This window comes from Triticum dicoccoides, chromosome 6B (assembly GCF_002162155.2).
Source record: "Triticum dicoccoides isolate Atlit2015 ecotype Zavitan chromosome 6B, WEW_v2.0, whole genome shotgun sequence".
Classification (NCBI taxonomy): Eukaryota; Viridiplantae; Streptophyta; class Magnoliopsida; order Poales; family Poaceae; genus Triticum; species Triticum dicoccoides.
The window spans coordinates 207,571,754-207,586,637 of NC_041391.1; the positions used below are offsets into that span (position 1 = coordinate 207,571,754).

A 14,884-nucleotide genomic window follows, 5' to 3' on the forward strand; every position below is an offset into this window, starting at 1 on the left:
GTGGGACACAAAGTATCCAAGCAACTTGCCGGAGGGGACGCCAAACACACACTTCTCTGAGTTTAGCTTCAAGTTGATCTTGCGCAGATTTGCAAACGTCTCCAAATCCCGAATGAGAGTTGCTCTGTCCTTCCTCGTAGAGATCTTCTTATGGCGAGTAAATTTATTTTTGGACTTCCATAAATCTTGAATGTTCGGGTTCGGATTTTAAGCATGTCACTCCGAACTGTTTTTTATAGCAACTTTAGTTGAGGTGACGTGGCAACTTTAGTTGTTAAAACATGTCAACTTTGACCAGTTAATTTTTTATTAGAAAATTATCAACTTAAGTTATCATAAAAAACGTTCAAGTTGTCACGGTTAAAATCCGAACGTTTATCATTTCCGTTATTTTAGGGTCAAATAAGGGTTGGCAATTCGCACGACATCTTCGGAACCACTTGACCACGACGCGACGAGCTTCCTACGCGCGCCTTTCACTTTCCCCACACCCGACGAGGCGCAGAGCAATGTACTTGGGGGGCGGCGAGCAGCTGAGCCTGGCCGCGGTGCGCGACCAGCTGATCCGCGAGGAGGACTCCATCGTCTTCGCGCTCATCGAGCGGGCCAAACGCCCGCGCAACACACCGGCCTACTCGGCCGCCGCCGGCGGCGGCTCCCTCGCCGAGTTCTTCGTCCGGGAAGCCCAGGTCCTGCACGCCAAGGCAAGCCTAGTTCCTTCTTGACTTCCCACCGAGGGTCCGGAGATTGACACAGTTGTTGGGACGACGGTGGCCGGAAGTCGCGCGGATCAGTTTAGATTTGGCTATCCTGTTACTGTTGCAGGTTCAGGTTTTGACCATATTGTAGTGCAGCCATGATGAGCTTGCGTGGGCATGTGGAGTTCTGGCATTTCCAGTGGAAACTCTTCATAGCTAATTTGGTCTTACGACACGTTCACCTATATAGGCAGCACACTAGCACTTCAATACACAGCCACACATGGGTAATATATGATGGAATTAGCGGCCTTTTCTTTCATTCGTCCCTTGTCAGTCATCTTTGTCATCATCAGATGGCAGTGTACTCTTTGAAACAGTCACACAGATCGTAGTCGCCAGACTTGGCTTGGTCCTTTGGGTGTGCACATCGTATTCGTGGCACCTGCCCCCTTGGGTTTGGTTTCATCTACTTGTGTCATATTCCGCTCTTGCTTATGCAGGGTTAGCTAATTGTCAAGATTACCTCCTGTTCCATAGGGCAAACAAAGAACCTGAAATCTGACCAGTTCGAATGAGCAGGTAGTCAATTTGATTGATAAATGCTTTGTTGATGCCTTATTAGTCAGGGAAATAATTACTAGTTGAAAAATGAAGATGGGGAAATATTTTAGGACTTCATAGCTTATGTTCGTATCCTATCCATGACATCCTATGAAACATTCAAACTTCAACTGAACATATAGTTGACTTATTGTGTGATATACTTCTAATTGTCATTGTTGAGCATATGTATGCGTGATCTAATTACATCTGTAAGATATCATAGGCTGGACACTATCAAAAGCCAGAAGATGTTCCATTCTTCTCTCAAGATCTTCCACCACCTGTCTTTCCTACCAAAGGTCACCCAAAGGTGAATACTGGATTTTGATATTATAATATCAGCACTTCAAAAAAAAATATAATATCAGGAACTGACGAGTGATGACTAACTATCGCTGGGATTCTGAGTTATTATTTGTTTTCTTCGTAGGTTTTGCACCCTTTTGCTTCATCGGTCTGTGTGAATGATGCAATATGGAAGATGTATTTCAATGAATTGCTACCATTATTCACTGTGGATGGCGATGATGGCAACTATGCAGAAACAGTTGCATTAGATTTTGCATGTCTGCAGGTATATGTTGTACACAAACATTTCTTTTAAATGTTACATATAACTGCTACTATCGGAATTTCTGTTTTTAGTTTATAGATATATTTGCAAAAAAAGCATTTTAGTTTACTGGTAATTACTATGAGATCAGTGAAATGCGTTGATTATTTGCTTGTAGGCTCTCTCAAGAAGAATTCATTGTGGAAAATATGTTGCTGAGGTGAAATTCAGAGACGCACCTCAAGATTATAGCCCACCAATACGTGCTAAGGTTAATTTAGTTGGCATATTATACTTTACTTCGTCAAATTATCGTTCACATCGTATATCATGGTTAATTTAGTTAACATCTTTGCTTCCCCAAATTATCTTCCACCTCTTATATAGACTTACTAGATTTTTATTGCATTTTTCATAAAATTTGTTGGCTTATTTATATATTCATGCACCTTGACATTTCAAGTTTGAACAATAACCGCCAAGTGTGTTGTGTATGATGCACCGTTGCATACAAGCCTTTATTCCTATTTTATTGAAGTGCTTTCCATGTTAAGCTCCATGCATTAGCATTTGTGATAGCCTGATAGGAACTGCCAGTCTGAATCAAGCCTTTAAGTTCCTTTGTCTTGCTGTTCAATGCAGGACACCAATGCTCTTATGAACTTACTAACATTCACGGCAGTTGAAGAAAAGGTCAAGAAGAGAGTAGAGAAGAAGGCAAGGATATTTGGACAGATTGTCACTCTGGAGGACAGTGCAGGCAAGCAAGATGGTGATGCCTGTGACAGTCACTGTAAAGTTGATCCAAAAGTGCTTTCTAAGCTATATGATATGTGGGTAATGCCTTTAACGAAGGATGTTGAAGTCGAATATCTTCTTCGGCGTCTTGACTGATTCACCCAATAATTTCAAATATAAATATGTTGCATGCTTTTGAGCTTGCCATATGTATGAAACAAATTCGAGAGGCTTTATTGAATGTGGCATCGAGAAATCCGTAAAATTTGTTCAGATCCATATGAAACAACTATGAGAAGTGATATAACTGCAATGTTAAGGACCCCTGATTGGTGATTCCACAATCATTCCGAATCCGTGTGAAATTCGACCATCTGGGATCATACCTCGGGCATAACTAGCACCTGACCGGGGCGATGGTTTTCGCACGGACTTGGAACGGACCAAAACCAACTCTGTAGCAATCTATCACCTCAGTAACCTCCTTTGATGGTTCTGAACGTGTTCTGTGTTCGTGCGAAGTCTGGATGATTGATCTTTGACTTCTCGAGAGCCTGTTGAATTCCCAGCAAAGCATTGGGTGCAAAATGTCTCTCTTGATAACGTCGTTTCTCTTTTCTTTTTTGAATGATCACTACCAAAGTTCCGTCATCAAATTATTTTCCATTCAATTGGCCGTGCTTTGGTAAGAAAATGAACCACAGAGCTAGTATAAACCGTGCCTTGCAAAATCTGGTTAGTTAATCAAATGCTTCAAACCAAATACGGTGTTCTGGTTTTGTGCTACTTAGTGTCATTTCTGGACGTTGTTATAAGGATGTAATAATACCATTGTCACAATAACTGAGTTTTGTATAGTCTGGAAGTGATAACCATCATGGGTGCAAGTCATGCCTTTTTCATCTTCCTCGTAGGAGCCTTCAGTCTTTTGATTAGAGCACAGGTCGCGAGAGAGCAGAGCGTACTGCCCTGCCATAGCCGCGAGGGTCTTAATAGTCGGTCGCGATTGTTGTCATAGTCAACAAAGGTTGGAACTTCCAGGAAATTTCGGTTTAAGTTCTTTGTTTTGGACAGGACATTTAGTTCATGTTGCCCCCAAACCCTCAGGTTAACTTGTTGCACAAATTTCAGTGGCATATGTACATGCCAAGTTGCATTGCAGTTACTGCACAAACAACTTTTGTACACAAACCCATTCTGATCCTACACTCTCTTGCCCAAGGAAATTCTAACACAAAACCTACAGAAAATCCAGGTCACTGTGGTAAGGCTAATGCTTTTCATTGTAAGTTCTATGAAACGATCACCTTAACGGTCGCCCCCTGACAGTGCAACATCATTGGTGATCTCTTTGCTGTCATATCATGCTTCGGCTTTAGCATTTCAGTTTCACTGGCGCAAACAGTTGCAGACGCATTGCACTCATCAAAACGGAAGCACCCAACAAGGTGGTCATTTGCAAGTCCAGCTGCCTGCATGAATGACCGTAGGGCCCACAACCCGGAACCCTCGCCGGACCAAGCCTTTTGCTAATCTTGTCTGCCTCGGCACTCTTGATGGTAACTTGGTTTCCATATCGAAATTTGCTTACTACTGGCTTCCAACAATACTGATCAAAGAACCAAATTCGTTCACAATCTGCAGCAGTCCACAACATAACGTGTAAGTTGAGGTAAATTAACATATGAACATAATTACCAACAAGAAAAATCATGCGAAATCTACAACATTATCCACAATTGCTCTGGGTTTTTGATCTGAGAAGAGAGAGCTGGCAATGTTACCACTCGGAGATGCTCATAGAAGTAAGGTGTGTGTACGTGTGTTTATAGGGATGGGTGTATGTGCAACAACGCGAGTATGTGAGAGTCTATGTTTATATACCGTGTTTGAAAAAGTAGGAGAGTCACGGGTCGTCACAGTGGGGCCAGACATGTATGTAAATGTTGGGAAAGTCCACGCTCCACAAGTTGTCGCCGTTTCTTTTTAAGATTTTCTTTTTTTCCATGAAGGGAAGGACCTTCTCCCTCTATGTATCGCTATATGCAATGTATATCATGCCGACCACTCTCTAAGCCAGCCCATTAACGCACGAAGCAAAAGATACGACCAGTTTTAGGGACCTTCCAAAAATATTTGAGATTTCAAACTTTGTTCAATTTTTTTATTTTTTCCTTTTTTCTTTTCTTCATTTTGTTTTACAAAAAATCGCAATTTTCAGGAAAATTCAAAAAATGTTTGTTTGTTCAAAAGATGTTTGGGATTTCAAATTTTGTCCATGTTTTCCAAAATTTGTTCATAATTTCAAAAAATGCTCATGCTTTTAAAAAATTCAGATTTCAATACATTCAAAATTATCACAAATATATATATATATATATATATATATATATGAAAATATTCAAAATTTGTGAACAATTTTCAATTCATGAACATCTTTACAAATTGGCGAACATTTTTTTAATTTTTCAACATTTTCCGAATTCATGAACATTTTATGAGTACATGAACATTTTTGGAATTTGCAAATGTTTTGTCGAATTCACAAACATTTTTCAAATTCATGAACATTGTTGGAATTTGTGAACACTTTCTGGATTCACAAACATTTTTTCAAATCCACAAACATTTTTGAATTCATGTTTTTTTATATTTTTAAAAATTTATGAATATTTTGTCAAACTCACAAACATTTATTAAATTTATGAATATTTCCTAAAATTTTAGAAAAATCGACCAAAATTGGGAAACATTTTTTTTACTATGAATGACAGTGGGAGAGGCTCCCAATGACTTTTGTATTACTCACAAGAGACCAATTACATCAGTGTTACAAGTGGGTTTTTGAGGCCCCCCGGCCATGGCTATCAAGATCTAAGCAACCAAATATCACAAGCCTTGTATGTAAGAAACTAGGGAAGGACGAAGTTCCTCTATACAATTGTGTACAAGAAGGTTCAAATGATTTTTGAATCTAGCCAACCATGAAGCGAAAGAATGTGGGATCCCTTCGAAATGCTCATTGTTCCTCTCCTTCCATAAATGTTGTTAAGAAGTCAGAAAAAGGTCGTCTATGCGCTCGTTTGTGGCTGTTGTGGCCCGCTATGCCAGGCTTATGTAGCGAGTGACGCCAGGTTTGGGGCCGTGTGCACGATGCATAGCATACTCCCTTTCTCCCTCACTCATCGGGTGGTCTAGTCTCCAGAAATCACTAGTTAGATTGTAACCCCTGCAAAGGTCACTTCCCACCTCCTGTCCTGGTGATAAGGGGCACACTAAGTATGTGATACTTGTCGCAACCTGTGATTTTGTTCTTTTTTCATAGATTTGTTTTTAATGTTTTCCCTCTTGAACCGCACATCCAAATCATGAATCATTTTCATGTTGTGGTTCTCACGTTATATCTTTAAAACTAGATCCATGTTAATAGATTTGACAAACTTTTTTCCCCGAAAAAAATCCGAAAACCAGAAATAAAAATCAAAACCAAAAAAAGAAAAAAAAGAAAACCTAAAACAAAAAAAATCACAAACCCAAAAAACCAAAGACCGAAAGCACAATCGTGCTTTTCACTTTTTGAAAAGCATAGTTGTGTTTCAGGGAAGCACAACCGTGTTTTTTCACATTATGTGCTTTCACTAGAGGGAAAATACTTTTTTTTGAGAAACCTAGAAAAAACAAAGCAAAATAAAAAAAACTCAAAACACGTGTAGAAAATAAACGTTCCCACAGGTGTTTCTAGAGCGTGATACATGGCGGTGGCTAAGTGCACAACATGACAAGTCCTCGCGCGCGCCCCACTCGACCCCGGAAGGGAGCGAACCAGCTCGCTTTTTTAGGGGTACTAGCTTGCTGGTTGCTCTCCTTTTTTATTTGAAGGCCAAGATGGCTAGCTTTATTAATTTAAATCAAAGTTACATCATTTGCTAAATAAAAATGCAAGAAACTAGGAGGTGTATCCGACCACACCGACGGTGGATTACCCCTCCCAAAACTATCTAGCTCATGGGCAACCATGTTTGATTCTCTCATACAATGCTCTATAGTTGTAGGAACGAAGTACGTCTACCAGAGGGGGGGGGGGTGAATTGGAGTTTTAGATTTTCTTCAAAAAACTCAAAACTCTCAGAACCCAGCAGCGGAACGAATGAAAATCAAACTACAGCGAACTAAAACAGTACCGAAGGGAAACTAGATTATGCATTGAGACAAATCATGTGAATGAAAATACATTGAAGATAAACATGGGTGACAGAGATAACCGATGATGCTCGATGGTGACAAGGTATTTGTTCGACCAGTTCGTCATTCGGCACAAGGACCACGTCTGGTTGGAGGGGTTGTGACTTAACACGGAAGATAAACTCTCATCACCCTATTCTCCTCGATAATCGATTCATCAACCGATGCTGATTACTCATGGTAGATACTTGAAGGCGATCTCCGAACCTTTACAGACTTCTTCTTCGAGAACCACAATCACTCTTTGAAGAAATTGACACCTAAACATCTAGAGAGTTTGCAGCTCTCAAGAGTAATATGCGGAGCGTACTAAACTTAGATTCCAATGATGCTGAACCACTATCTAATTCTTCGGCTCTAGGGTTTTTTATCTCAGTGGATTTTAAACTTAAATCGCTCAGAGAGTGGGTTGCTCAACAATCTTCTCAGAATCAAATGGAGCAGCCACCGGACAAAGCCGATGTGGGATGGCTATTTATAGCCGCAACCTTCCCAGATGCAAAATGACCATTTTGGACATGTGGTCCAGCCAATGGCCAACCGACACGTTCTCAACGATCAGATTTTGGAGCAAAGGTAACATCACTTGAGGAACAAGTAACGCTAACTCCTCGGTCCAAGACAAATCTCTCGCAGTGAAGAAGATCACAGTTTCTTGCTGGAAAGTATTTGCTCAAAATCCAAAGAGATTTCTCTCACAGCTTTCATAGGTTTTGGGTTTAGCATCAGAGAATCAAAGCTTCGAATGCTAGACCCCTCTTAATAGTACGGTGGTCCCATGACTCAATGAAAGAAGAAGAATAACGAAACAAATGCTATGTCTTCACTCCGTCTTCATTCTCCTCGCATGCAGTCATGTTTATTCTGACAGACACCGAACCGATTGCTTTACTTCAGCAATTTTTGGGGGTCACTCTTGCTAGCATCATCTTTGGTGATGACCTTCACTGCAGCGCAGGGAGATTATCTTTGTCGTTTGCATCAAACTCCTTGATACATCAGGGACATGTTACTCTCTGTGCACTAGCAAACACATAAGTCCCATACTGTTTATGTTAACAAACTCCAAAACATAAGGGGCCTATCATTGCACCAACAATCTCCCCTTTTTGGACGATTGTTGACAAAACAGATAATCATCAAAGTGAAGATAGATAGGTGAAATGTAAATCAAACAAGAGTGAACTTGTTGTAGGGTAGAACCCTACATGGAGATCTTTCACGAATTGGAGGGGAAATCCCCAAGAACAAGAAGAACACAAAGGGGAAAACACAAGAGGAACACTCAAGAACAAGTCCAATCAGACATCCACTAGACTCAAATCCACACAAGATCCACAAAGGTACATAAACAACAAGAAGAACATGGGTACATGGTAAAGTTCATAATGTCTAGATCTATTCTTAGCTAAGCTAAATGGAGGAGGAGGAGGAGGAGTATATATAGTCCTAGGGGATGAAGGGGTAAGCAAGGGCGTAATAGGAATTACATGGGCAAAGCCCGCAGCTGCACACAGGCAGCCCCGTGTGCACGGGGTAAGTGGAGCCCGTGCGCATGTGGTATCCAGAGAGCTGGCGACTTAGCCCGTGCGCATGGGGTCCCATGTGCACGGGGTCCAAGGGCCCGTGCGCACGGGGTATCCAGAGGCCCGCAGCATGTCGCCTTCTCGTGGACACCCATCGGTGCAGGTGGAACCTCACCTTCTCCTTGACGGTTCCTTCTCCATTTCCAGGCTTCTCTCATGGATGGTGTAGGCGCTCGCTTGTGGATGACCTCCTCCATGGCACGTTCATCATCGGTCTCAAACCTATATGGGCACATGGTAGGATGGTCAAGTATTATACCATCCTCAAGGGAACTAAGAAGACACGCGTTGAGGATGGAGTTCACCTTAGTGATGGGAATTGTTGCATGGAAAAACAAAAAAAGTCTACGCACACGCAATGATCTATCCATGGAGATGCATAGCAACGAGGGGGAGATTGTTTCTATGTACCCTCGTAGACCATAAGCGGAAGCGTTTCACAACACGATTGATGTAGTCGAACTTTCTTCGCAATCCACCGAACGTACGACACCTCCGAGTTTCGCACACGTTCAGCTCGGTGACATCCCTCGACTTCTTGATCCAACAAGACGTCGAGGTAGTAGATGAGTTCCGTGAGCATGATGGCATGGTGACGGTGATGGTGAAGTGATTTTCGCAAGGCTTCGCCTAAGCACTATGAAAATATGACCGGGGGAGTAAACGGTGGAGGGGGCGCTGCACATGGCTAGGCAATTGTCTGGTGTGTGCTAGGGGCTCCCCCACCTATATATAGGTGGGAGGGGTGGGGAGAGGACAGGAGGTGCCCCAGGTAGGACTGAATCCTACTTGGGCTCTTCCCAAGCCACGCGCCCCCCTGCCATATATATCGGAGGGTCAAGGAAAGAGGGGGAAGGGGGAAGGAAGGGGGAATCATATTCCCTTACTTCCTTCCCCTTTCCTTCTCCACCTTGGTCGGCCCATATGAGGGGCATAACAACCCCTTGTGGCTGGTGTGTTTCCCCTCTTGGCCCATAAGGCCCATATCTTTTGCCGGGTGTGCCCGGAACCCCTTTCGGTGACACGATATGTACCCGGTACCCTCCAGAACACTTCCGGTGTATGAATACTATTGTCCTATATATATATATATATATCAATCTTTACCTCTTGACCATTTCGAGACTCCTCGTCATGTAATTCATCTCATCCGGGACTCCGAACAACATTCGGTCACCAAATCACATAACTCATATAATACTATATCGTCATCGAACGTTAAGCGTGCGAAATCTACGGGTTTGAGAACTATGTAGACATGACCTAGACACCTCTCTGGTCAATAACCAATAGCAGAACCTGGATGCTCATATTGGCTCCTACATACCCTACGAAGATCTTTATCAGTCGAACCGTTATGAAAACATACACAATTCCCTTTGTCCATCGGTATGTTACTTGCCCTAGATTCGATCGTTAGTATCTTGATACCTAGTTCAATCTCCTTACTAGAAAGTCTCTTTACTCGTTCGGTAATACATCATCTCATGACCAAATCCTTAGTCGTTTGATTGCAAGCTTATGATGTGTATTACCGAGAGGGCCCAGAGATACCTCTCCGATACTCGGAGTGACAGATCCTAATCTTGATCTATGCCAACTCAACAGACACCTTCGAAGATACCCGTAGAGCATATTTATAATCACCCAGTTATGTTGTGGCGTTTGATAGCACATAAGGCATTCCTCTGGTATCCGGGAGTTGCATAATTTCATAGTCGAAGGAATGTGTATTTGACATGAAGAAAGCAATAGCAATAAAACTGAACGATCATTATGCTAAGCTAACAGATGGGTCTTGTCCATCACATCATTCTCCTAATGATGTGATACCGTCATCAAATGACAACTCATGTCCGTGGTTAGGAAACCTTAACCATCTTTGATCAACAAGCTAGTCTAGTAGAGGCTTACCAGGGACACTATGTTTGTTTATGTGTTCACACATGTATTATGGTTTCCGATCAATACAATTCTAGCATGAATAATAAACCTTTATCATGAATAAGGAAATAAAAAATAACAACTTTATTATTGCCTCTAGGGCATATTTCCTTCAGTCTCCCACTTGCACTAGAGTCAATAATCTAGTTCACGTAGCCATGTGATTAACACCCATAGTTCACATCGCCATGTGACTAACTGATACGTCCATTTTGCATCATGCTTTAATATTGATATTTATTGCATTATGGGCTGTTATTACACATTATGTCACAATACTTATGGCTATTCTCTCTTATTTTACAAGGTTTACATGAAGAGGGAGAATGTCGGCAGCTGGGATTCTGGGCTAGAAAAGGAGCAAATATTGGAGACCTATTCTGCACAACTCCAAAAGTCCTGAACTCTACGAAAGTCATTTTTGGATTTAATAATAAATATTGAGCGAAAGAAGTACCAAAGGGGGCCCATGTTGGGGAACGTAGTAATTTCACAAAAATTCCTACGTACACGCAAGATCATGGTGATGCATAGCAACGAGCGGGGAGAGTGAGTCCACGTACCCTCGTAGACCAAAAGCGGAAGTGTTAGCACAACGCGGTTGATGTAGTCATACGTCTTCACGATCCGACCAATCCAAGTATCGAACGTACGGCACCTCCGAGTTCAGCACACGTTCAGCTCGATGATGTCCCACGAACTCCGATCCAGCAGAGCTTCATGGGAGAGTTCTGTCAGCACGACGGCGTGATGACGGTGATGATGTTGCTACCAATGCAGGGCTTCGCCTAAGCACCGCTACGATATAACCGAGGTGGAATATGGTGGAGGGGGGCACCGCACACGGCTGGGAGAGATCAACAGATCGACTTGTGTGTCTAGAGGTGCCCCTGCTCCTGTATATAAAGGAGCAAGGGGGGAGGCGGCCGGCCAGTAGGAGGGCGCTCAAAGGGGGGAGTCCTACTCCCACCGGGAGTAGGACTCCTCCTTTCCTTGTAGGAGTAGGAGAAGGGAAGGAAGGGAGAGAGGAGGAGAAGGAAAAAGGGGGGCGCCGCCCCCCTCCTTGTCCAATTCGGACTATAGGGGGAGGGGGCGTGCGGCTGCCCTGGTCGCCCCTCCTCTTTTCCCACTACGGCCCATTAGGCCCAATATACTCCCCGGGGGGTTCCGGTAACCCCCCGGTACTCCGGTAAATGTCCGAAACCTCCCGAAACACTTTCGGTGTCCGAACATAGTCGTCCAATATATCAATCTTTACGTCTCGACCATTTCAAGACTCCTCGTCATGTCCGTGATCATATCTGAGACTCCGAACTACCTTCGGTACATCAAAACACAAAAACTCATAATACCGATGTCATCAGACTTTAAGCGTGCGGACCCTACGGGTTCGAGAACTATGTAGACATGACCGAGACACGTCTCTAGTCAATAACGAATAGCGGAACCTAGATGCTCATATTGGTTCCCACATATTCCACGAAGATCTTTATCGGTCAAACCACATAACAACATATGTTGTTCCCTTTGTCATCGGTATGTTACTTGCCCAAGATTCGATCGTCGGTATCTCAATACCTAGTTCAATCTCGTTACCGGCAAGTCTCTTTACTCGTTATGTAATTCATCATCCTGCAACTAACTCATTAGTGATGTGCATTACTGAGAGGGCCCAGAGATACCTCTCTGACAATTGGAGTGACAAATCCTAATCTTGAAATACGCCAACTCAACAAGTACCTTCGGAGACACCTGTAGAGCACCTTTATAATCACCCAGTTACGTTGTGACGTTTGGTAGCACACAAAGTGTTCCTCCGGTAAACGGGAGTTGCATAATCTCATAGTCATAGGAACATGTATAAGTCATGAAGAAAGCAATAGAAACATACTAAATGATCAAGTGCTAAGTTAACGGAATGGGTCAAGTCAATCACATGATTCTCCTAATGATGTGATCCCGTTAATCAAATGACAACTCATGTCTATGGTTAGAGAACTTAACCATCTTTGATTAACGAGCTAGTCAAGTAGAGGCATACTAGTGACACTATGTTTGTCTATGTATTCACAAATGTATTATGTTTCCGGTTAATACAATTCTAGCATGAATAATAAACATTTATCATGATATGAGGAAATAAATAATAACTTTATTATTGCCTCTAGGGCATATTTCCTTCAGTCTCCCACCTGCACTAGAGTCAATAATCTAGATTACACAGTAATGATTCTAACACCCATGGAGTCTTGGTGCCGATCATGTTTTGCTCATGGAAGAGGCTTAGTCAACGGGTCCGCAACATTCAGATCCGTATGTATCTTGCAAATCTCTATGTCTCCCACCTGGACTTGATCCCGGATGGAATTGAAGCGTCTCTTGATGTGCTTGGTTCTCTTGTGAAATCTGGATTCCTTTGCCAAGGCAATTCCACCAGTATTGTCACAAAAGATTTTCATTGGACCCGATGCACTAGGTATGACACCTAGATCGGATATGAACTTCTTCATCCAGACTCCTTCATTTGCTGCTTCCGAAGCAGCTATGTACTCCGCTTCACACGTAGATCCCGCCACGACACTTTGTTTAGAACTGCACCAACTGACAGCTCCACTGTTCAATATAAACACGTATCCGGTTTGCAATTTAGATCGTCCGGATGAGTGTCAAAGCTTGCATCGACGTAACCATTTACGACTAGCTCTTTGTCACCTCCATAAATGAGAAACATATCCTTAGTCCTTTTCAGGTATTTTAGGATGTTCTTGACCATTGTCCAGTGTTCCATTCCTGGATTACTTTGGTACCTCCCTGCTAAACTAATAGCAAGGCACACATCAGGTCTGGTACACATCATTGCATACATGATAGAGCCTATGGCTGAAGCATAGGAACATCTTTCATTTTCTCTCTATCTTCTGCAGTGGTCGGGCATTGAGTCTGACTCAACTTCACACCTTGTAACACAGGCAAGAACCCTTTCTTTGCTTGATCCATTTTGAACTTCTTCAAAACTTTATCAAGGTATGTGCTTTGTGAAAGTCTAATTAAGCGTCTTGATCTATCTCTATAGATCTTGATGCCCAATATATAAGCAACTTCACCGAGGTCTTCCATTGAAAAACTTTTATCAAGTATCCTTTTATGCTATCAAGAAATTCTATATCATTTCCAATCAATAATATGTCGTCCACATATAATATTAGAAATGCTACAGAGCTCCCACTCACTTTCATGTAAATACAGGCTTCTCCAAAAGTCTGTATAAAACCATATGCTTTGATCAACTATCAAAGCGTTTATTCCAACTCCAAGAGGCTTGCACGAGTGCATAAATGGATCGCTAGAGCTTGCACACTTTGTTAGCACCTTTCGATCGACAAAACCTTATGGTTGCATCATATACAACTCTTCTTCCAGAAATCCATTCAGGAATGCAGTTTTGACATCCATTTGCCAAATTTCATAATCATAAAATGTGACAATTGCTAACATGATTCGGACAGACTTAAGCATCGCTACGGGTGAGAAAGTCTCATCGTAGTCAACCCCTTGAACTTGTCGAAAACCTTTCGCAACAAGTCGAGCTTTGTAGACAATAACATTACCATCAGCGTCAGTCTTCTTCTTGAAGATACATTTATTCTTGATGGCTTGCCGATCATCGGGCAAGTCAACCAAAGTCCACATTTTGTTCTCATACATGGATCCCATCTCAGATTTCATGGCCTCAAGCCATTTTGCGGAATCTGGGCTCATCATCGCTTCCTATAGTTCATAGGTTCGCCATGGTCAAGTAACATGACCTCCAGAATAGGATTACCGTACCACTCTGGTGCGGATCTTACTCTGGTTGACCTACGAGGTTCGCTGGTAACTTGATCTGAAGTTTCATGATCAATATCATTAGCTTCCTCACTAATTGGTGTAGGCATCACAGGAACCGGTTTCTGTGATGAACTACTTTCCAATAAGGGAGCAGGTACAGTTACCTCATCAAGTTCTACTTTCCTCCCACTCACTTCTTTCGAGAGAAACTCCTTCTCTAGAAAGGATCCATTCTTAGCAATGAATGTCTTGCCTTCGGATCTGTGATAGAAGGTGTACCCAACAGTTTCCTTTGGGTATCCTATGAAGACACATTTCTCCGATTTGGGTTCGAGCTTATCAGGCTGAAGCTTTTTCACATAAGCATCGCAGGCCCAAACTTTAAGAAACGACAACTTTGGTTTCTTACCAAACCACAGTTCATAAGGCGTCGTCTCAACGGATTTTGATGGTGCCCTATTTAACGTGAATGCAGTCATCTCTAAAGCATAACCCCAAAACGATAGCGGTAAATCAGTAAGAGACATCATAGATCGTACCATATCTAGTAAAGAACGATCACGATGTTCGGACACACCATTACGTTGTGGTGTTCCAGGTGGCGTGAGTTGCGAAACTATTCCGCATTGTTTCAAATGTAGACCAAACTCGTAACTCAAATATTCTCCTCCATGATCAGATCGTAGAAA

The 14,884-nt window shown here is 42.4% G+C and overlaps 1 protein-coding gene across 1 annotated transcript; it reads left to right on the plus strand.

The window, feature by feature from the left end:
• Positions 1–442: 442 nt before the first annotated feature.
• Positions 443–2,836, plus strand: LOC119325877 (chorismate mutase 2, cytosolic-like). The gene is made up of 5 exons (XM_037599596.1): positions 443–704; positions 1,528–1,614; positions 1,735–1,878; positions 2,036–2,128; positions 2,500–2,836. The coding sequence occupies exons 1-5, from the start codon at positions 510–512 to the stop codon at positions 2,749–2,751; spliced, it is 771 nt and encodes a 256-aa protein (XP_037455493.1). The 5' UTR covers positions 443–509; the 3' UTR covers positions 2,752–2,836.
• Positions 2,837–14,884: the final 12,048 nt, after the last annotated feature.

What these genes read in the sequence shown, in the direction of transcription:
- LOC119325877 (XM_037599596.1), top strand. Translation starts at nt 510, where the DNA reads ATGTACTTGGGGGGCGGCGAGCAGCTGAGCCTGGCCGCGGTGCGCGAC. An exon ending in CTACCAAAGGTCACCCAAAG is followed by an intron (nt 1,615 to 1,734) that starts GTGAATACTGGA and finishes TTTTCTTCGTAG; the next exon opens with GTTTTGCACCCTTTTGCTTC. An exon ending in GCCCACCAATACGTGCTAAG is followed by an intron (nt 2,129 to 2,499) that starts GTTAATTTAGTT and finishes TGTTCAATGCAG; the next exon opens with GACACCAATGCTCTTATGAA.